Raw genomic sequence first — 24,015 nt, forward strand, 5'->3', positions numbered from 1 at the left:
GAAGGCACATAATTCCTTCCAGTTGTCTTGCCTCAGCACAGAAGGGCTAGTTCTGGGGTGTGGCCCCATGCACTCTGGCCAATGTGGTTCCCATTACCGGCTCCAGTGCCTCGCCGAAGTCCCCCTCCACGCCCAGGAAGGGCCTGTTTTATCACAACTGCTAAACTATCAATTCTCTGTAAACGTTCAGAGGGTTTCTGTATTCTGAGTCCCCAGAGTGTGTGAGGGATCTTGCTACAAAGAGTGCCCACGACTCACCCATCCTAAGAATCCTTTCCGAAAATTAAGCTGTTGTTGTGTCATCTCTCTCCAATCCAAGTTAAATCTCTTCCATTTTTTATTTTGATTAACTTTAAACCCTAAAGAAAAGTCAAAACAATAGGACAAAAACACCCAAATACCCTTTACCTATATCTGCCACTGTTACTGCCATGTGGGGTTATCTCTCTGCATAAATTTTTTTGATCCTTTGAAAGTTGCAGAGATCAAGATGCTTTCTAGCAGCATGAATCTCCTGGGAATATTCTCCCATATAACCACAACATCATGATCACAACTAAGAAAATGAACAATTACACACCACATCACCTAGCCACATATACACCATATTTTAAAAATTCCCCGATTCTTCCCCAAATATCTTCTTTACAGTCTTAAGAAAAACTTAGGGTCCAATCAAGATTCACGTGTTACATCTGGCTGTTACCTTTTTCATGTGTCTCTTTTAATCTAGAGGAACATCCCACCCACCTCAACTGTTTCTATCCCTTGTTTCCCCCACGATATTAACTTTTTTGCAAGTTCAGGCCAGTTGCCCCTCGGACTATCTATCCTATATTCTGGATGTGTTGTTGTTCAGTCGCTAAGTTGTGTCCAACTCTTTGTGACCCCATGGACTGTAGCACGCTGGGCTTCCCTGTCCTTTATCATCTCCTGGAGTTGACCCAAGTTCATGTCCATTGAATCGGCGATAACCATCCAACCTTCTCATCCCCTGATGCTCTCTTCTCCTTCCGCCTTCAATCTTTCCCCGCATCAGGGTCTTTTTCAATGAGTTGGCTGTTCGCATCAGTTGGCCAGAGAATTGGATGTGTTGCTTTCTCATAATTAGACTCAGGGTAAACGTTTCAGGCAAGTGTATCTCATGCATGGTGGAACGTACTTCTTACTGCTTTGTAATAATGAAGTTTGGTCACTTGTTAAGGTGATGATTCCTGATCGCCTCACTGTAAAGGAATCTTTTTTCTTTGTAATTTGTAAGCAATCTGTCACACAAAGACCAATCTCTTAGAATCAGATATCCGAGCTGTTTCTGCCCTCTGAACTCCCCTCCATCCTCCTCTGGCTTTAGCCTCTGCACCCTAAAAATGCCTTCAGCAAGGTCACCAGGGGCCATCGAGATGCCAAAGTCAGTGGGCATGTCTCACGCTTGCATCAGACCGGATGTTAGTACTTGGGCCCCTCCTAGAGGGCAGGGCCTTCATATTACTTAGGCCATACTCCGGGACCTACTTCAGTGTTAGGCACGCAGCAGGTGCTTAAGAAATCTCTGTAGAGTGCATCAGTGAGTCCAAACGCTGCAAGAAAAGTCAGAACTGGGAATCAGAAAACCTGGCTTCAAGTCCAGCTCTGCATCCCTTCACACAAGGAAGGGGTAGATTGTTTTAACTTTTTATTTTGTATTGGGATATAGGCAATTAACAATGTGGTGAAAGTTTCAGATGCAGAGCAAAACAACTCAGCCATACATACAGTGTATGTATGTATGTATGTAAAACTCCCCCATACAGTGGGGAGTTTTCATTCTCCCCAAACTCCTCTCAGGAAAGGGTTGATTTAAATCAGTATTTTTCATACTTTGAAAAAAAACATGTTTCATATTAGAAGTGTTTTTTTTTTTTTAAGAGGATATTTGTTGTTGCTATTCAGTCGCTAAGTTGTGTCTGACTCTTTGTGACCCCATGAAGTATAACACACCAGACTCCTCTGTCCTCCACTATCTCTCAGAGTTTGCTCAAATTCATGTCCACTGAGTCAATGATGCTATCTAACCATCTCATCCTCTGCCACCCCCTTCTCCTTTTGCCTTCAGTCTTTCCCAGCATGAGGGTCTCTTCCAAAGAGTTGGCTCTTTGCATCAGGTGGCCGAAGCACTAGAGCATCAGCTTCAGCATCAGTCCTTCCAATAAATATTCAGGGTTGATTTCCTTTGGAATTGAATGGTTTGATCTCCCTTCTGTCCAAGGGACCCTCAAGAGTATTCTCTAACACCACAGTTCCACAAGTAGCAATTCTTCGGTGCTCAGCCTTCTTCGTGGTCCAACTCTCACATCCATACATGACTGGGTAAGAGGATCTTGCTGCTGCTGCTGCTGCTAAGTCGCATCAGTTGTGTCCAACTCTGTGCGACCCCATAGATGGCAGCCCAACAGGCTCCTCTGTCCCTGGGATTCTCCAGGCAAGAATACTGGAGTGGGTTGCCATGTCCTTCTCTAATAAGAGGATCTTGCTCAGGAGCAAATGTAGGCATCTGATAAAAGGAAGCTGCTTTGGTTGAAGGACAGCGTGAACTGATGAAGCTACTGCAGTCAGAGCTCGGGGGAGGGTCAGAGAGGGTCAAGGAGGAGGGAAAGAGGCAGATTCTCAGAGGTCCTGACTGCTTCCCTAAGACACCTGAGCTCTAATCTGTAGTGTGAGGTTTCAGAGGTGAAAGGGGCTGCTGGCAAACCGTCTAGTCACTGTGGGCTCGATGCATCCGGGGGTGCAGAGCCGGGAAGGCACAGGCCGAGTGGGAAGCCAGATTTAAAGGCTCTCTTGTCCTGTCTCTGCCTCAGTTTCCTCTTCTGAAGTCCTCTGTCACTCGAATGCTCTTTGAGTCTTCCTCCCCATTATTCTGAGAGTTCCTCCCTGCTAAGTGGGGGTGGCTTCATCACGAGATGAAGAGCAGGGTTAGCACAGAGCAGAGGGGGCCTGAGGCCTCTGCGCTCCAAGGGACTCGGGCCATTTGCTGAGTGATTCGGTGACCTGAGAGGCTTACCCATTGTCCGGGCTTTAAAGGGCCACTGCTCCTTACCATCAACCCAACTCGGGACAATGGCCATCACCAGCTCAGACAAATAAGCTTCTTAGCCGGACCTCATGCATCATCTTGTCACCCATGCAGAAGCCCAACAGGGGCATCCTAAAAGAGCTAAGAGCGGGAGTGCAACTCAGCAGTTTCCATTCTGGGGGGTTCTGGCCAGGGGTTGGGGACTGCTGCCAAAATGTGTCTGCAGCCTCCTGCTCAGTGCGGGGGGTTGGGGGTAGGGGGCAGGAACGTGAGGGCAAAAGAAATTTCTGATCTCTTGGGGAGGTTTCCCAAGATCTCTGGCTTCCTGGGGACTGTCAGGAAAGAGGGGTGATGGCTGTCAGGGAGGAGGGGCAGCCTGTGGGGAAGAGGATGGCTGGGCCAGGCATTCCTGCTTCGGGATGCAGGATGCCTCTTCCTACCTACCTGTGTGGACTTGGGCAGGGGACCGAGCCTTTCTGAGGCCACTTTCCATGAAACAATAACCAGGACAATAAGGATCACAGCAACAGCAGTTTCCATTTACACCTTTTCTTCCATTTAAGACTTTGGAATAACCTAGTACTTTGCTAAGTACTTCACATACATGATTTCATGTTGAATTCTAACAACACTGAAGTAGATACTATTATGATTCCTGTTTCACACGTGAGGAAAAATAGAAACTGAGAGGTTAATCATGTGCTACACATCTCAGCTGGCTGTGGCAGAGTCAACATTCAAACCTATGCTCTTAAATCGTCTGTTCCAGAGCCTGTCAGCCGGACGGATTTGGGAGTGTGGGGCAGAAGCACCTAGCACAGCACCTGGCACCCTGCAGATGGGCTTTGTTCTTCCACTGCACAATTCCAAGGCATGTCGGACCTGTTCAGGTTCCTGAGGCTGCACCTGCCATGGCCACCCCCTCAATGGGCTCTGAATGAGAGGTGGGCAGAGCAGCACATCTGCCTCAGTCCACGCCACTCACTCCATGTCCACCTCACACCCCAGGAAAATTGAGTCTCGTAAAGAGGCTGCTCCCTGACAGTGGGAAGGCAGGTAGCGGGGCGGGGGGCCTTAGCTTGAGAAGAAGCCAGCCTTGCCCTCCACCACGGCCAGGTGCAGCCCCCCTCCTCTGTCCCCTACCTCGTGGCCACACATGGGGGAAACAGAACAGGTCTGGTCAGAACTCCCCAGCACAGGACCCCACGCACAGCACGTGCCTGAGAAAAGTCTGCTGGATGGATGGATGGATGGATGAACGAATGTTTGAGGAGAGAGTGAGTGAGCACGCTCTGGGGCCTCTTCCTCCTTTATAAGGACACCAGTTTCTTCAGATCAGGGCTCTGCCCTTAAGATCTCACAGAACCTCAGTCACCTCCCTACAGGACCTGTCCTCAATTCGGCCACATGGTGGGTTAGGGCTCATGAATTTGGGGGAGGGGACACAATTCAGTCCATTGCAGCCTAAAGAGCCATCCAACTACAACTCACTTCTGGGCAGAGCTCTTTGAGAGTTTCCCTCTTTCTCCAGGATGAGCCCCTGAGCCTGCCAGTCTGCATGAGAGCTCTGCAGCCCCACACCCTGGCACTCGGCCCCACTCCTTGCTGCCCTCACTGATGCCTGTTTTAGGGCAGAGTTGCTCAGACGTGCACCTCTTTGCTCAATATCCAACGGATGAGCCAATGCTTTCTATTCCCCCTGGGCCCCGGCACACAATAGGTCTTTAATAGTAATTTGCTGAACTGAATTGGTTCTGAAGGGCAAACATGCTTCATTTCTTCCCATATGATTCCAAATCAGAAAGAGCTTCAGCGGTTTCCCCTCTAAATCAATGAGTTGTGTTCTGAAGGCTTTGCTCCCAAGATGGTCAGATATTCATCACAGGCCCTGTTCTGGGGCCAGGATTGTCCTCTGTCCCCTCAAAAACCATTTTAGTGTGCTGTGGTTGCAGGTCCTAGTAGGGCCACAGAAGTAAGCGGCCTGAGAGGGCAGGAGGGCCTCTGTGAAGAAGGGTCTTTGGGCTCCATCTGAGGAGATGGGTCCCGAGTCCTCAGTGGTGGGAAACAAGAAAAGTTCCTGCAGGCGCTCTGGAAAGATCTCCCTGGGACAGTAGAGATGGATTAAAGGAAGAGATGGGAGGCAGGGAGGAGACCACTGAGGATGCTACTGCAGTTAGCCAGAGGAGAGAGGACATAGTCGTAAACATTGTGGCAAAGGGGAGTAAGACCTTGCAAAACTAGCAAGAATCATCTCCACTTCCATTTTTTGCTTATTCTCGGGTTGAGAGCACGTGTGTGTGCGCACACGAAGTTGCTTCAGTTGTGTCTGACTCCTTGCGACCCCATGGACTGCAGCCCACCAGGCTCCTCTGTCCATGGGATTCTCCAGGCAAGAATACTGGAGTGGGTTGCCATGCCCTCCTCCAGGGGATCTTCCCAACCCAAGGATTGAACCTGCATCTCTTAAGTCTCTTGCACTGACAGGCGGGTTCTTCACTAGCACCACCTAGGAAGCCCATGACAGCAGGGAAGTGATTACAACTTCAATTCTGATCAGAAAAACTTCTCATCGACTGGAAACAAATTGCATTCTTTGCCCCAGATTAGAAGGGGAAACCAGTCAACACTCAGCATCCCTTGTAAGCTCAGTGTCTCAGATGTTATCCCGTCTCATGGTTGCATCCACCCTAGACTGCTGTCCATATGCCCGCTTTACAGATGGGCAACTGAGTGAGAGGGGAGGTCACACAGTTAACAGGGGCAGGAACTTGGCTCCTATCAGGCATCGATGCTCCCACAGCCTCTGCTGTGGTAACCAAAAAGGGGTTTCTGGAAGTACAAATATATGTATTATTGTTAGCCCGTGCAACAGCTTCCCAGAGTTATTTGCAGAAATACGATCCATTCAGGAGAGAGGGAGTGAAGCGTAAATGAATTACCAGTCATTTCCTTCTCCTTTCAACTCGGGGTGGGGGATAGGGGTGGGGAAGGCCCACTGGCCAGAAGGAAAAGGCATCACTGTGTTTGATCTGGTACCGAGTATCACACGCAGTTCCAGGAACTCTGGGAAAACGGCGGCAGTGCAGGGAGCCCCACACGGAGGGTGGGGCCTCTGTTTCTAGGACCCCATGCTATGTTTGTTTAGCTGGTGTCTTGGGCTCACTCTCCCACCCTAAATCTCTGCAAATCATCCGGGAGGGGGAGGGGGATTAAAGCCCAGGCCTCCAGGACAGAGCTGTTCACTGTTGTACCTCCTCCGGGCCTGGGAGGGGCGGTGAGGGAGTAGGAATCTGCCTTCCTTCCAGAGATCTTCTGGGTTCTAGAGAAGAAAGTGACGACACGAACATGCATTGCGCACCTCTCGTGTAGCAATCACTATGTTAGAAGGCTCGCTCATAGTTTCCCACAGACACAACAATTCTGCAAAGTACTATTAAAGCCAATATCCATTTTTACAGAGCAGGGGACTGAGACCCAGAGAGGCTGGGCACGCTTCCCAAGGGCACACAGCCCACGATGGACCCGCAGGCCTCCATAGCCTCTTTCTTCCTCCCATGGCTCCATATGGCGCCATTTCTCTTTTCCTTTTGGCTTCAGTCCTTTTAGGCCATTTAAAGCAGAGGGAATGTTTTTTAAGTTGTTCAATCTCAAACACATATATCAATAATGACAGTTCAGAAGGAGAGGGAGGAGAAGGGAAAGGAGAGGAAGGGGAGGAGTGGAAGCCACTTGGGTTCCTGGTCCAAACTGGGAGCTATTAACCAGTAACGGGGAATCCAGTTGAGCGCAAACCACCCAGATCAGACCTGATGACAGGGGTAGAGGGCAGGAGGGGAAGGTGGGAACAGCTCGCTTAGAAAAGACCACACTTAGGAAGGGGAGGGACAGGGGGTTCTGGGAACAGCAAGAGATATTTACTCTCAAGGTGAGCAGGCCGTGGGGTATAGCATTGAAAGCCTACACAGAGTTCTGGGAAAAGCCACGGAACCATGGATCCCACGGACATGGTTTTAGGTGGTGAATGAGTGAGCTGACGTTTGCTCACATGTAGGACAGCCTCCATCCTCTTGCAAGCTTCTGATGAAGAGGAGGAAGTCTCTGTTTGGTACTGGTAGGTTTTTAACACCTAACACTTGCCAATGTCCCTCTTTAACAAACAGAAGCAAACCTCTGCTGGGCCTTCTAGAGCGGGCTTTATCTCACCACAGTATTTACTTTTTACAGCTACCCTCTATTGGGAGAAGGCAGTGGCAACCCACTCCAGTACTCTTGCCTGGAAAATCCCATGGGTGGAGGAGCCTGGTAGGCTGCAATTCATGGGGTCGTGAAGAGTCGGACACGACTGAGTGACTTCACTTTTCACTTTCATGCATTGGAGAAGGAAATAGCAACCTACGCCAGTGTTCTTGCCTGGAGAATCCCAGGGACGAGGGAGCCTGGTGGGCTGCCGTCTATGAGGTCGCATAGAGTCGGACACGACTGAAGTGACTTAGCAGTAGCAGCACCCTCTATTTATGGCAAGTAAATTGCCGCAGTAATATACAATTTCCTTTTTAAAATAAATTTACTTAGCTTAAGAAAAAGTTCAAGAAAGGAGGCAGTTTAAAGGCAAGGAGATGGCATGGAGGTGGGTACTGCTCTAGTGCAGCCTCTGACAGTGACACACAGAGGAACCAGCGGGGGAGTGCTGATCTAACCAAGTCCTCCCCCCACCCGATGAGACAGCCAAGGAACCAAAGGACCGGGCAGGTGGGGATCACACCGCAGGTAAGATGTAGATTTGGGCTCAGAAGGCAGGGCTGCTGTCCCAAGGCGCACACGTCTCCCCAAGCCGCTTTCCAGGACGACTCAGGCGAGATTATCAGGAGGCTTCTGCAGGAGGGGTTACAGCTGGAAAACTCAGCTTATGTGGATGGTGGTGGGCCTGAGAGTGTGGATCAACCAGCTGAGGGCAGATCTAAAACTGGCCCAAAGTTGCACAGTCAGAGGCATAACCCAGCTTCTTCCCTCTCTCCTACCTGGTGGTTCTCCACGTTCAGTCAACCTCACGCCCTGCGCTGTGGGTCCCGGGAGATGGCGGATGTGAATGCACTCGGGGAGTGCCAGGGTTACCAAAACGTGAGACCCACTACTCTCTCAAGCTCTCCTTAGCTTTCTTCCTGGCATCACTTCAACAGTCTGTGCCCCGAACTGTCAGGAGATGCCTGAAGATGTGGCCTACTGGCCACAAGGGCCCCAGGGAGCAAGCCACAAACATTCCCACAGGGACACAATCCAGGCTTAGTTTCCAGGTGGAGGGCTACCGTGCCTTCCTCAAGGGGTGGTCTAGGAATTCCTAGATCCAATCAAGCCAGACACCAAAAATGTTATTTCTGTACCTTTTAATGCAATGGTATTTGGGGAAATTAGTGGAAAGGGAGCTGCAAAGAGTCTGCGATCGTGTCACGTGAGTGACTAATTAGAGGGCCCTGGTTCTCCCAGGACGTTTGGTTACATTAACTCAAAATGTGACCTGTTTATTTTGCAAGGTCAGGAAGAAGCCTTACCTCCTAAGAAAGCCAACGTGGCGATTAAATTAGAGTCACCAGAGTCTGCCTGAGGTAACGTATGAATAAGGGCTTTGTGGACTCTACGAAAACCGGAAGTGACCCCTGTGTGGCCGTCCCCACTGCTCCCACTTGGGGGGGCACAGCCGCCTGCCCCTGGAGGGAGGCACCTGGTGAGGCGGAGAGGGCCCTGGAGGCTGGGGCTGTTCACTGACCCTTGACTCTGCAGTGGGGCAAATGCTCTCTGTGGGTCTCCGGTTATATCGCCCATGCGGCCCACTGCGCCATTCCTAGCAGGGTGGGTGCATGCGTGCGTGTGTGCGTGCGTGTGCGTGCGTGCGTGTGTGTGTTGTGTTGGGGGGTGGGGTGGGGTGAGGGGAGCTGGTAAAAGAGAAGACGAGAGGGTATCAACTTTTTTTTTCAGTTTTGACCACAACACCTATATATGCTCAGCTTTGAAGACACAACGTCAGACAAGGCCTGCCTCAAGGAATCGGTGGTTGAACCTGGAAATCAGACTTGGGAATAAGCAGGTCCATAGGCTGTCACGGAGAGGTTTATGTAGAAGACAGCAAGGCAGCAAAGAAAGGTGGGCGGGTGGGGGTGGGGGGTGTCCATACACCCGAAGGGGCTGTCAGGGAAGGTTCCTACTCAGAGTCGCCGAGTTCTAGACTTTGGAGAATAGAGCAGTTGGCCTCTCACCTCCTGAATTCCTAGGCCTGCAAGGCAGCCAACCTGCTGGCACTGGCCTCTGGAACCCCCACATCTACATTTGAGTGGCTTGGTGTTTCCAAGCACTCATGTCAGATAAATATGGAGCTGCCCAGTCAGCAATCTGAACCTGTATCATGCCTTCTAAGAAAGTAAGTGTTAGTCGTTCAGTGGTGCCCGACTCTTTGCAACCCCAAGGACTGCAGCCCACCAGGCTCCTCTGTCCATGGGATTTCCCAGGCACGAGTACTGAACTGGGTAGCCATTTCCTTCTCCAGGGGATCTTCCCAACCCAGGGCTTGAACGCAGGTCTCCTGTACTGCAGGCAGATTCTTTACCGACTGAGCTACAAGGGAGGCCCTTGTAGCTTCCCCTCTAGTTACTAAGTTTTCTGGTTATCTCTATGATTGTCTGTTACTAGCCTTTCTGAATCATGGGACCCCTTCCACCCATTTAAGAAAAGGTACAATTCAGGATCACCATCGTAAGCCACCATTCCAAAAAAAAACCTCAAAACTCTGAAGGCTGAGAGGTTTTTCTTTTCTAAGACAAAGTTTTATCAAAACTGTTCTGGTTGTGAAGCCTGACCTGAACAGTCATTTATCTCAGAGTCCTTTTTTTGGTTTGTTTAAATCTCACCAGAGTAGCTGTTCATATGTCTGACTGCAGAAATATCAAGGTATTTGGTTACCGTGGGCTTGCCCAGCACTCTGAGAATGTTAGGAAAGACACAGTATGTGTACTGAATTTTATTCCTTAAATCTAAAAATTCCTAGATTCTAAAATGCAACTCCAAGGGCTTCATTTAAGGGATTTTTGACTCTATGAATTAAATGCCTATTTCAGAGGATATTTATGCTTAGAGTCAGTGCCTGTTACCCCTCATCCATCAGGAAAACATCCACAAACATTTCAAATGGCATTGTGGATGAAGGCAAGAGAGAAGGAAGAAATCAATTTGTCTTGTTCTTAGGAGTTAAGGACTTACATTCTTGACGTGGCTGGTGTAAGAATTTATTTACCAACAAGAATCTTTTGATGCAAGAGAGCTGGTGGTGAACAAAAATGCCTGAAAACTTCATATGGTCCTATGTCCTTAACCCTTGGGTCTTGGGCATCATACAGACCCCCAAGTACCTGCAGTTGGCATGGAGCAACTAAATCAGGTTCCATGAAATTCACAGAGAAAGGAGACAAAAGCCTCATTGCATACGTGTCCATAGTAGGAAACAGGCACAATTTTGCCTTATGATTTCACAAACTGACTTAACAGGACCCCGGCAGACTCCCTCAGGGGAATCTGGATAGGTTCTAAATTAAGTTGAATTTTTTGTTGTGTTTTAAGAAAACACTTTTGGAAGGAGCTCACATACATAGCAGTGTTTCTCATTTAGAAAGAAAAATAAACACTCCTCCGCCAGATTGGAAGTCAAAACAAAATAAGCCCAGCTGCTTAAGACCTGAGAAAGTCAATGAAACTGCCAAACAACAGTGATGTTGACCAGTGTGACCAGCCTGAGAAATCTGGTGAGGCCCGGAGCAGGGGGAAAAGAGGGAAAAAAAAAAAGGCCACGGATCGCCCAGCATCCAGGGCTTGGCTTTCAAGGAGCAGCAGCAAAATTAGGTGTCCAAGTCATTGGCCTGATTCATCTTTGAAACTCCCATAGTCCTCACCAAAGAACAAGGGAAAGATTTCACTCTGGTTTCAAACAGACCTGGGAATCAAATCTGGTTCTGCGACCTAGAAGCTGTGTGATTTAGGGGAAGTTACTTAACCTCTATTGCCTGCTATTGCCTCCATGAGAGTAAAAATGGCCATGACACAAGATAGATAGGAAGATTCAGTGAGATTCCATGAATACCCATGATTCAATGAAATTACACATCTCTCACATAATAGAGGCTTCATCAAGGTTTGTGAAGTGAGTACTAGGAATCTAACAACTAGTAATTTTTTTTTTAATCAGCTTTTCTTTGGTGGACTTCCCCTTATCTTCTTTAGCTTCCTACTAAAAAGACACAGAAATAACAGGATCTGGTACTGAAAACAACACAAAAAAATTGGGGGTAAAGGAAGAAAATTGAGGCCCGAGAATCAAGTAGGCTTGGGTATGAGTCTCTGCATGCCCTTTAGGAGCAGTGAAGCCATGGGCTAAGCCCCTGACCCTCTCTGGGGCCTCAGTTTGCTGAACAGAGACAAATATAAGCTCAATAAAGATAACGTGTGTAAAGAAAAGACACACCAAAGCTGCTCATCACATGTAAATTCTCCCACTGTTCCTATCTCACCTCAGCTTTGAGAAATGGACAACTTTCTCTGAGCTATTTATTTTCTGAGCCTCTTAAATATTAACCAACGAGCTTTTAAAGTCCTTCTACTTTAGACTTTGAAAAAAGTGAAAGTGTTAGTCATTGAGTCGTGTTTGAGTCTTTGCGACCCCATGGACTGTAGCTCGCCAGGCTCCTCCATCCATGGGATTTCCCAGGCAAGAATACTAGAGTGGGTTGCCATTTCCTTCTCCAGGGAATCTTCCTGACCCAGGGAGTGAACCTGGGTCTCCTGCATTGCAGGCAGATGCTTTACCATTTGAGCCACCAGATGACGGCACATTTAATATTTCCTTTGAAAAGTTTCTGTGGGGATAGGGACAAAGATCTACTTAATCCTAACCACTTCCTTAGCTCCTCAGCTGTGACAAGTTGTTATTTTAGTGAAATCTTTCTTTGTATCTATCAGTGACTTCTAGATGGTTATCCCTGGGGTGGATTAGGATTTTGATGACAGAGGAGAGCTGCTTCCCGGTTCCTTTCCTGTTCTGTGATGCCCCACGTGGCCTCCCTGCTCTTTACACGGGGATTTTAGGAGGGCGGTTCTGGGGAGCCCCGGGCCTGGGATCGCAGCTGGGGCAGGAGTTGACACAGCTGGAGGCAGAGGGCCTCCGGGAGCCCGTGGAGCACACAGCCTGGCTCCCAGAAGGCTGCCTCCCAAAGGGCCAGCCCGCAGAGGAGGGTGCTGAGTCAACTCTTGCCAGAGGAAACTTCATTTTCACCCTCCAGGAGCTTGAGGGGCTGCCTTTGTCATTTAAAGTACTTTCTCAAAGATGCCTCTGGGGAAGTAGGCCTCTAAAGGAGCCAGAGCAATTAATCTACTTTGTCGGGTGGTCTTTAAAGCCTTCAATTGGTGGAAAGTAATGGAGGTGTGCAGATAGGGAAGGGAGATAGTGACCCCAGAAGGGTTTCCCCATTTCACCTGCGCTGCAGCTGAGGCTCTGGGGGGTTAGGTCCTGCGCCCAGGGTCGCATCTCTGGGGCTCGATTTCAGAAGGCTTGACTACAGGCCTGCTCTCTTGGGCCTCCGAGGTGGCATCAGTGGTAAAGACCCCGCCTGTCAGTGCAGGAGACACAAGAGATGCGAGTTCGATCTCTGTGTCGGGAAGATCCCCTGGAGGAGGGCGTGGCAGTCCACTCTAGCATTCTCACCTGGAGAATCCTGTGGACAGTGGAGAGCCTGGTGGGCTACAGTCCACAGGGTCACAAGGAGTCAGACACGACTGGAGCGACTCAGCATGCACGCCTGGACTCTTGGCTGCACTGTGGCCCTCATGCAGTCTGTTCTGCTTGCTCCTCCCTTCATGTATTTACTCACTAATTTTCACTCCCTAAAAAGCATCTGTAAGGCCCTGCACCAAACTGTTAAAAGTGGATATCTCTGGGAGGAAGAGTTACCAGAGGACTTCACTTGTTACCCTTCCGCACTGTTTGAATGTTAGCAAGCAGTTACTTTTATAAATGACAGAAGCAACAGAGATGATTCCATTAAAATAATTTCACACTTTTCCATGAAAAAACAATGAAACAAAACTTAACAAGTATTGGGCCCACTATGGAGCAGGGCCCGCTCATCCTCACTTGCTGGGCTGGGTCCGTGCCAATGGCAGCAGGTCCTGGGGATCATGGAAGATCCCTAGCTTTGGGGTTTCGGGGGACAGGAAGGTGGCAGGCAGGGTGACACTTGTGACCCACCAAACCCAGAGCAGCGGATCACCAAGGACCGAGACTCTCCCTTCAGGCACGGGATACATTTCTTACCAACCTTTAGAGTGACTCCCAGCTTCAATCCCTGGGTTGGGAAGTTCCCCTGGAGAAGGGAATGGCAACCCACTCCAGTATTCTTGCCTGGAAAATTCCGTCGACAGAGGAACCTGGTGAGCTACAGTCCATGAGGTTGCAAAGAGTTGGATAGGACTGAGTGACTTAACACTTGCACTTTTCACTTTAAAGTGACACACTCAGAGCAAGGCCCCAGGGAAGGACTTTGAAGTGTCTCTAGGTCCCCTGGGAGCTGGAGTAAAGAGGAGCGAAGCTGAGCAGACAGCTGTAGGCTGAAATCCCCCGCGCTCCCTGCACATCAATAATGCAATAATGCCATCAGTCTGCTGCAGAACTTGCAACAGTATGATTGCTCTTGTTCAGTTAATTAGCAAGAGGAGAGATTAAGGACTTTAATCTCCTGCCTTCTCTTTTACCTACAAGGCTTATTTATCTAGAAATGAACAAAAAATATCCCAATGTATATACATATTTTTCCAAGTAAGCTTAAGGCTACTGACTGACACACCTGTCAGCACCCATACAACTCTCAGAAAATCAGAGTACCTTAGAAATTGCTCCATTGTTGGCAAGATGGGGAAACTGAGGCCTGAAGGACAGTGATTGTCCTGTAAGGATAAATAGCCAGTAAGCCATAGAGCTGGGCCTGAAACCATTCCTGGGTCGCTATTTCTCTGCATAGTTTAAAGCAAGGACAGCTAAAAGGTAGAGAGGTGCAATGATGCTGAACCACCAAAAGGACAGCGCCACTCTCAGGAGCACAGAAGGAAAAGGGCCCTGGAGGACGGCTTCGCTCTTGGTCACAGAGAAGCAGGGCTCAAGATCCTGCCAGAAGAGAACCACCAAGGCCAAAGATCTGTCTGGTTTTCACAGAGAGCAGAGGCTGGGAGAGATCCTGGTTAGGGGAGGGAGCTGGGGATAAAACACCTTTCTTTGTCATGGTGGTGGTGGGGGGTGGGGCCTTGGGTAATGCCTGAGAGCCTCAGTTCAGCACCCAGAGGAGCTCAGGTCACTTACCATGTGGCCTCCCACACCCTTCCAAAGTTAATGCCTATTTACTGGCCATGTTCCCAGGTATAAAAGAGCTGGCACCAGGATCCCAGCAGCTCCCTACCCTGGGTCCTTTGTCTATGTTTTCCCTCTGCCCAGCATATCCTGGGTTATTAAAGCCATTGGTTATCCCCATCTGACACACCCTACTTTTTCTTTCAGGCCCAGGGAAGGCCTCCTCTAGGAAACATTTCCTGATTCTCTTGGGCAGACTGGAGGCTCTTCTCCTGAGTCACCCCCACACCAGGTTCCTACCTCCTTTATCACCTTAGGCTGTAATGATCCTAAGAGATAAGGAGTCTGACTCTTCTGAGCATTACTAAGGGCCAGGCAGTGTGCTGGGAGCTTTCACATACAGGCTCTCTATAAATTCCTTGGAGGGAGGTGGGTGGTGACTGTGGCCATGACTAACCTTTACTAAACTCTATCCCAGGCCCTGTGATGAGCCCTCATCATGAGCTGGGTACCACAATGCCCACGTTATACTTGCTTGAGGAAAAGCTTAGAGGCAATGTGCCCTGTCTGAAATTCCACAGCAATAAAGCTTACGTTTAATGCAAAGATGTCTGATTGCAGAGCCCATTAGTCCTGCCTATTCTCTCTGAATCTTTGCCACCTTTTCCAGAATTGGACCAGAATTTAGTGCCAAATAGGCACTTACTAATAAATGTTTGCAAAATCAACACACAAGCTGCAATGTTAAGTGGAGAGTCTCATTTTCTTTCCTCTTCTTTGATAATCAGGACATACTGGTCCATCAGGGAGATCCCAGGTTATCTCATATATATCACCCACCTCCGTAGGCTTGACTCCCCTCCAGGCTTTGAATTCTTACAAAGAAGTGGACTAGTCACTGCCAGACACAGAGACTGCGAGTACACTGGCCCAGGTCACATAACACCTGACCAGACGCTAACACTTGGGTCTGCAAGCTCCTGGCCAGCCTGGACCTCTTGCACTGAGTCCTCCCATACCTCTTCTCCTTAAGAAAGTCAGGGCAGGATTTATAAGAGGAAGTTCCCTGCTCAGCCCAGTGGCTCTCTCTGCAGTCAGCTTTCAGCCTTGCAGCTGCCTGGGCTCCCAGGCCCGTCTCCAGGCAGCGTGAAACCTCAAGAACTTCCAAAAATGCCAGAAGCCTTTCTCTCGGCCTCCTCATGGTCAGTGGAGACACTACGAGACCGGTCTCTTAGGCAGGGTTGTGAGGAGGATGCAATAAAGCAACAAGTGCCAGTGGCTGGCACAATTCCTGGCACACAGCAAGCAGTCAATCGGTGCTATTTTTGACTTTTCATTTTCAGATTCTATCTTTGTCTCTCTGTCTTTGCCTGACTCAGGTTCTACTTGATTTTTTGTCTCCTAGTATCTGTCTGAGCATCTCTATTCTGCAGCTCTGTCTGCCCGACGTCTGTCACAGGGGTGGGAACAGCAGTCCCCCAACCGCGCAGTACCCAGCAGTGCAGCCTGGCAGGAGCGGGGCTTCCCCCGCCCATGGAGCCTGCCAGGTCCCCCCGAGAACCCCGCGCTCCCCATGCACCAGGCCCCTCCACCCCTGCAAGCAGCCCAAGCAGGCAGATTAACCAGCATCGCCAACGAAAGGGTAAAACAACACAAACCCACAGAAGTTAGGAAGAGAGAGGGACTTACCGTTTGCCGCGACCCCCAGGCTGGCGGAGCCACTTTTAACTAAGAATGAATTAGGGACAAACTCTTCCTCAGAGTCTGAGTCCGGGGTTGGCTGGGCCACACCGTTGCCTAGCAACCGCCTCTGGCTCTCATTGGCCGGAGGGGAGGGGGGCGGGGAGGGGGACTGCTCAATAGGGGTTGATGAAGCGGATGAACAATGCAAGGGAGCACCTGCGAACCACAGAGACAAACACAGACAGGAAAAAAAAAATAATGAAAATTGGTTTTGAGGCACACGGGGAGGGGGAGGGCGCAAAATAAAACACGCATCAACAGGGGGAGGGGGCTCCCAACACTGGGCGATCTACTGCACACGTGGCCCGGGGGCGGGGCTGATACCTCTGGCAAAGCGGGTGCAAACTCCTGAAGAGCTGGCCTCCTGCGCAGCTTGCCAAGAGCAAGACCCTCGGAAACACTTGGGAAGGCCTTCCTGCTTTGCCTGCTCTCTGAGAGAGGCCTGAAAACCTGAGGTCTAGTCCCGGGGGCGGGCTGTGTCTTCTATCACACAGCGGCCCCGCTCTGAGTTTCAGTGGCGTCTCTAATAAAATGAGCATCCACCCTGGGTGATCGCTGAGCCCCTGCGAAGAAGTTGGCCATTCTGTGATGTCAGCGAACTGAAATAATGTTCTTATTAGTCAAATTTTAATCCAGCATGCCTGGAACAGCCTCTAAGCCTCATAAAAGGTAGCGGGGAACTGGAAAGAATGATCTAGTGCCCCCTTCACTGCTGGCATTCTAGGATTTCAACACACTTAAACTTTTCTAAGAATCTGACACTTTTAAGATTTTAAGTACGTTCTCTGCAAACTTATTGAGAGAGCAAGAACTCTTAACAGTCTTTTTCACTTGCGTGCCTCTCCAGACTCTAACATAGTACCTAGCACACAGTAGGCACTATATAAATGTTGGCTGAAGAGATGAATTCTAAGTGTTTCGCAGACTAGCGTTCTTAAATTCTAATATTTCAGAGGAAAATACTGTATACCTTTTACGACACTAGCATCCTGTGAGTTTGGAAACACTAAGTTTTGGGGCACTAAGTCAGGAGGCTTGCCTGCAGATTTCTAACATGTCAGGGTCCCACGATTCTAAAATGCCAGCTTTCTATCGTTTTGTGGAAACACTCCCAACTCTTCAGAAGCAGGGGGTGACGACTGGGGACAAGAGCTTTGGGGACAGGCAATTTGCTGTCCTACACGTGTCTGGCCTTTAGGCATGTGCAGTACATCATCTACAAGAGAGGGGACATACACACAGACATGTAGGGGTATACAGTACAAGGCAAAGCATTCACTGGACAGCCAGGCCTGCTGCTTCTCTCCCACCTTGACTCACAGAAGGTTTAAAACATAACCGGACCCATTCAGTGTTTCAGAGACCAAACACTTAGGAAACAAAACGCAGCCCAGACACATCATCACAAGATTTGGTAGAGCCCTGAGGAAGAGGTGGTATAGAGAGCTGCTGATTCTTCATGGGGAGGGGCTGGGGGGTCTGTCTACCAAGAGAGGCTCACTCAGTTCAGTGACCGAATCCTGCAGGATTGTGCAGGTTCCATGATGCTCATGTCAACCCCTGAGCCCAACCACATGAGACATTTTATAGAGCTGCTGTGTATCCCACTTGGTTGGTTTGTATTAGAAACTCAGTAACAGCAACAGAGGCAGTAGGAATCCACAATCAAGGTCCAATCTCTGGGTAGCTTTTCCATCTGTGTTTTGGTTCACCTAAAAATTTGGGCTATGATTTACCTTCAGTTCAGTTGCTCAGTCGTGTCTGACTCTTTGCAACCCCATGGACTGATTTATCTTAAAATCGCCCAAATCAGGGTTTCCAATTTAGCCTAGGGAGACCCTTCCCTGACACCACTTACCACATAGCACTATAGGGATGATCATTTCTTTCTTTGAACTAACCTTTTAGTTCTGTTATCATATTTGCTCTGGTGTATTTGGAGTTATCTGTAGCTGTCTCCCATATAAAAGCATATGCACCCCCTTGGGATACAGTACTACCTTCTTGCAGCAGGCTTTGAAGTTCAACAGAATAGGAGTTTGTATCATGCCCTAGCCTCCTACTGACTATATGATCTTGGGTCAATGTGTTCCAGTTCCTCATTTGTAAGTTGGGAGCTCCTCCCCTTTAATAAAGTTATTGTAAGGACTAAAGATACTACATTCGAGCACACGGCATGCTCCAGCGAGCAGAATCCCAGGGTCAGTGCTTAACAAATGTTGACCAAACTGAATGAAACCACCCCATGAAGAATTCCATTCAAGATTTCCCTTCCCCTGCTGTCCCAGGATTGAAAAGATTTTGTCGGCCAGGCTGCATTAATTAAGCAAATATATATTCATTTCCTCATCTTTTATTAACCAAAGACATCTTCTAATCTCCAATCAGAGCTTCTGATGAGCTTGAGATAACCAGGACCAGACCATGCTGAGTTGTTAGAATTTCAGACAAAGGTTAAGAAACATGATCTGTTGTTCCAGGGTGCTTGTTACAGCCTCTTCCTGAGTAAATCTGTCAAGCTTTATGAAATAAACAGTTCCAGAACTAAGTAACTTGTTCCATCACAAACTTCAGAGATTCTGGGCTAAGAGCAGCACAGTCCCTCCCAGGCCTTATGCCTGTTTCTTCTCCCTTCCATGCAATCTCTAGGCCTCACCCCAGGCCTCTGGGGTTGCTCTGAATGTTCATACCTAACATTCAAGCACCTAACAAGGTGCCAGACCCTTAATAAGTGAAGTGAAAGTCGCTCAGTCATGTCCAACTCTTGGTGATCCCAGGGACAATACAGTCCATGGAATTCTCCAGGCCAGAATACTGGAGTGGATAGCCATTGCCTTCTCCAGGGGATCTTCCCAACTCAGGGATCAAACCCAGGTCTCCCATGCTGCAGGCGGATTCTTTACCAGGTGAGCCACTAGGGAAGCCCAGACCCTTAATAGGTGCACAATAACTCATGAGGTTTCCGTGATGTACAGAAACTATTGGAACTATGTCAATTTCCTCCCTCTCATTCATCAGCATCTCTTAATTTAAGTGGTCCCCAGGCAGGGGCATAAAACCATCTCCTGGATGCAAGAACATTCTAGAAGTAATTTTTATGTCACTCTTTCCTAATATCTATTTTGTAAATGTTTTATAATGTACATAATACATTCCTGCTTAAAACACATGTAATAAAATGCACTGCTGTCTCAATTTGGCATCCTTGGCAGCAGTGCAGGATTATATTAAAAGAAAGGGCTCTGGATCCTACATCTGAACTCTACTGTTCTACTTGCTAGTTCTGTAACAGTGACCTCGGTCAACTTACCCCACCTTTTGTGACTTGATCGCCTCATCTAAGTAATCATGATCGTGAAGTTGTTCAGTAGTGTCCTATTCTTTTCGACCCCATGGACTGTAGCCTACCAGGCTCCTCTGTCCATGGGATTTTCCAGGCAATAGTACTGGAGTGGAAGTAATGGAGAGCAAAAAATAAAAAAAGAATAGCTACTTTACAGAGTCGCTCTGAGAATTAAAGGAGTTAAAACAAGTAATGTGTTGAGAATGGCATGTGTGTTAGTTGCTCAGTCTTGTCCGACTCTTTGCAACCCCATGGACTGTAGCCCACCTGGCTCCCCTGTCCATGGGATTCTCCAGGCAAGAATACTGGAGTGAGAATGGCATGGCAGCCAGTAAACACCCAATAAACTTTAGATGTCGGTATGCATAAACATGTATGTATAAAGTGAGGGGGGCTAACTTTATCTTTTCTTTATAAGAGCAGCATGTGAACGGAGAAGTATGGCGAGCACTGTTTCATTCCACAGACATTTCCTAAATGCCCCCTGAGCAGGTTAGAAGGTGAGGGGGGTACAGACTATGAGAGGCGTAGCCCCCAAGGAGCTGGTGGGAGGGCAGGGGGAGTGTCCCATGCAGCTCTCAGCACGGCAGGGGTGGGATCTGTCAGAGCAGAAGACTCCAAGCAGTGCCTGGAGGATGTGCGAGGGGGTGGGGAGCTCGCTTCAACTGGAGGCACCAAGGAAGGCTTTCTGGAGCCACAGAGGATTCCAGAGGGAAGAGATGAAGAGATGGGGGCTTGAGCATCCACGGCAGAGGGAGGAATATTCTGCCTCAGGTCCTTAGCCCCGACCTGGCCTCAAGCAACCTCCCTGGCATCACTCTGCCTCTCAAGTCTCGTAACTTCTCACTACATGTGCTGAGACTGGTTGACGTGCCCTGACTTCCACATACTCACCGACCCCTTTTCTGCCCAAGTCTGCAGATCTGCACAACTTCAGGGCACCACTGGCATAGAACTGATCTGAAGGGCACCCCCTGGAGCACAACTACAAAATTTTGCCTCTGAGGTTCTGTATATGCTGTTCCTTCTTCTTGAGTGTTTCCTTTCCTCTTCCCTTTTCTGCATCACTACCACCCTTGTGAGTCTCATTAGCCCCCAGTCAGCCTCTGGGCTTAATCTCAAGATCGCTACCCCCAGGAAGGCTTCCCAGATGCTCCAAACCTGGTTTTGGCATGCTTCCTGGGGGTTCCCTGCTGCAACACTTCCCATACTGTAGTGAGGACTTGTCTGTGGCCACCCCCTTGCCAGCCTGGCTTGTCCATTACTGTATTCTCCAGTGTCCAGCACAGTGTCTGGTACTTAGAAAGTACTACAAATATTTGCTAAATGAAGAAAGGATGGAGGGAAGGCAGAAGGGAAGAAGAGGACTTTGATTATGGCAGCAAAGGTCTATGTGAAGAGAGAAGTGGGAAATGAGTCTCTGAACAACAGGTTTAGGCCTTGAACACAAAGAAAGGGAAACCAGACCTTAGGTGGGGAGTCACGCGGGTTTTTAAAGCAAGAATGTGACAAGATTGGGACCGTACTTTAGAAGGATTTGATCTTGAGACTTCAGGCATCTGCTTCGGCACCCAGACTTCCTTTCTAATTGGCTCACAGCTCAGCTAGGATGTTGAAAGTCCATATGATCTGGGCTTGCATTTTAGGTGGGGCCCAGATGCATGTATGTGTAGGCAAATAAGGATGCCTGATACCACGGGCAGGACTAGGGAATTGGGGTTAGGGGTCGCCTTGCCATGTATCCTGATCATCGGCTGAAGGGAACCTGGTACTGCAGAATTTTCCACTGTGTCTCTGCTAAAATGAGATGGGGTGTCTGGAATACCTCACCTCAACAACAGGGGGCCACAGAAGGGTAGGGAGTGGCCATGCATGTCTCTGGAGAGAAGGTCTTTGAGCCTAGCTTGCACTTATAGTAGATAAAGGTGGAGAAAGGAAAAAACCAAAGCAACAAAGTGAGAGAAGGCAGACACCCTATGGTCGAGGGATGGGGGTGGGAACAAGCATTCACAGAGCTCCTCCTCTGGGAGGAGGATCTTTTTACAAGATCTTTTCTTCACAATAACTATGGATTGGAAAACCCATGCCCATTTTCAAGGTCAAGAAATGGAGGCTTACACAACTGAATGCATTTGTCTGTGGTCACAGGACCTGGGGGAGAACCCACAATGGCAATGCTCTGTCCACTGAGGGGGTGTGAAATACATTTATCAGCCCTGGTTTGGAGTCTGGAGGGGGAGACTCCTGTCCATCAACTGAAACACATCTAAAGTGGAAAGACTACAGGATTCCTGTTGAACAAACCAGGGACCAAAGCCCCAGTTCATAACTGGCTGTACAACCTTGGGTGAGTCACTTCACTTCTCTGAGTCTCCATTTTCTCCTTTGAAAAATGAAATCACAACATCCACAGCAAAGAGCTTTTGAGGGGAGGATGGTATCATGCTTGTAGGAAGTCCCAATGTGAGGGCTCAACCAACATGGATCCCTTTACCATCCCTCCAGTTGTAGGTCTTTGAGAGGAAGAACAGGCTGATTTTGGGGAATAAACAATGACAGATCTGCAAGCCTGCCAATGACACCTTTATCAATATGCATCGCTTACTGACGTCGTACAAGAGGAACGTGTTAGGCAGACAGCTGTGATATATGAAAGGAACACATGACAAGGGAGTCCTGAGCTCTACAGGAAGAGCAATTTCAATCCCTCACACTTTGTGTGTATTGATGGCAGCTTTCCTTAGCGTTTGAAATGTAACCTATAACTAGGGCAAGCTGGTGCTCAAGAAAGAGCCTCCAGCACTCTGCATTCTAAGTTGTCTTTGGAATACGCCGGGAGACTAAAGTGTGAAGGGCTAGCTGATGGACGCATTTATTACTCTGCCAAAGAAAGGACCATTAACAAAATGTACTTTTTTACACTTTTCTCAGCAGTCCTGAGAAATCCATCTAAACGCCCAAATGGAACCTTATTGATCTCCGTTAAACCCCATCTAGGCTCCGGTGGGGAAAGTCACAGTCTGCTCACATAGTGGGGAAGTGTGAGTCCTACAGTAGAACCAGAGCACACGCTGCTGCTCTGGGGGTGGGGAGGGTGGAGCACTCTCGTCCCTGGATTAGGCAGTTCCCTGGATCCGGGTAAGAGCTCCTGATAACCTTCTAAGCAGCAGCCCTGCGTTTTAGAAGCTTGTATATAAAATGTTTAGCATAGTGTCCAGTAAATAGCAATTACTCAATAAATGACACCCTGAAAAGACCAAAACAAAACCTTGACACCTAAACAAGTAGCTCATTTCAATGGAACCCTGAGCTGATGGATTCATCCTTCCTGTGGAGCCTGGCTGTGTTTCATCTCCTCAGTGTCCCTCCTGGAAATACTCTAGCCCCTCCACTTAAAACCAAATGCAGGGACTTCCCTAGTGGTCCAGTGGCTAGGACTCCATGCTCCCAATGCAGTGGGCCCGGGTTCCATCCCCGGTCAGGGAACTAGATTCCTGCATGCTGCAACTAAAAAGATTCCACTGCAATGAAGACCAGCTGCAGCCAAATAACTAAATAAAACAACAAAAAACAAAACTCCAAACCGAATGCATTCATTCTCTCCTCATGAGCCAACCTCCTATCTATTTCCTCTTAACAAGGCAGCCAGTTGCTCCACTAAATAAGTAAAATCTTAGCCAGTGCTGAGCAGAGGATGGAGCATTAAGGAAAACTGGAATCTCCTTCTGATATGAAGCTCTGAGGTTGCTAGAGGACCAGGAACTCCATTGCAGTGACAGCATGGCCTGCTTCTGACAACAGTGAGTGTTCGTCACGTCTATTGATAAAACTGCTCAGCCTGCCCCACAGAGACCACAGCTGCTCATCTCTGTGGCCTGGCTCAGAGTCTCAGCTTAGAAAAGGTTTGCAGAACTGGTTACCATCGTTTTTTAAAATGGGTTGAAATCCAGTGTTGCCAAGCATTTCAAAGTGCTACAAATCTGAAGCCAGAGCACCAGAGGGACCTCTCGTTCTGGTTTGCCAGTGACAGCCTCAATGCACGTCTGTGATCCCACATCAGTCAATAATAGTGCCCTGCCTTTCCTCTAAAGATGTCCTGCTCTGGACAATCATGTGGCCACCCCATTTGAGGACAGTACTGATTCAGTTCCACATCAGATACAGTTTGCTGCAACAGACTAGAGGTCAAGAGGTCTGGGTGCAGGTCAACAGTGTGCTGTGGGATCATGGGCAGGACCTCTGACCTCTCTGGCACTCACATTCCCCCTTGGGGAGTTAGACCAGAACACCCTAAGTTTCCTCCGTAATCCAACATTCTACAAGACAGGAGTAACAGTAGTTCACTACCTCCATGGGTTATTCTGAGGGTTAAAGGAGGCTAGAAAAAGTGCTGGATAAAAATAATTTATAATGGAACGTTAGGTCCTTTCAGTATACTTAATGCTCATAAAACATTTATAGAATAAATACACTGGTATAAATGCATTCCTATACAAAAAATTGGCTGAA

At 48.6% G+C, this 24,015-nt stretch overlaps 1 protein-coding gene across 11 annotated transcripts in view; it reads right to left on the bottom strand.

Annotated features, from left to right (window-relative positions):
* Positions 1–24,015, bottom strand: part of TENM4 (teneurin transmembrane protein 4) — a 1,822,236-nt gene that overhangs the window by 308,980 nt on the left and 1,489,241 nt on the right. For 10 of the 11 annotated variants that reach the window (XM_027532088.1, XM_027532098.1, XM_027532094.1 and 7 more), the window contains one exon: positions 16,110–16,319. The exons of the other annotated variant lie outside the window; for it this stretch is intronic. In XM_027532088.1, the coding sequence (XP_027387889.1) occupies positions 16,110–16,319 (210 nt within the window). The remainder of the gene's footprint in view (positions 1–16,109; positions 16,320–24,015) is intronic. 11 annotated transcript variants of the gene reach the window in all.

This window comes from Bos indicus x Bos taurus, chromosome 29 (genome assembly GCF_003369695.1).
Source record: "Bos indicus x Bos taurus breed Angus x Brahman F1 hybrid chromosome 29, Bos_hybrid_MaternalHap_v2.0, whole genome shotgun sequence".
NCBI classification, from domain to species: domain Eukaryota; kingdom Metazoa; phylum Chordata; class Mammalia; order Artiodactyla; family Bovidae; genus Bos; species Bos indicus x Bos taurus.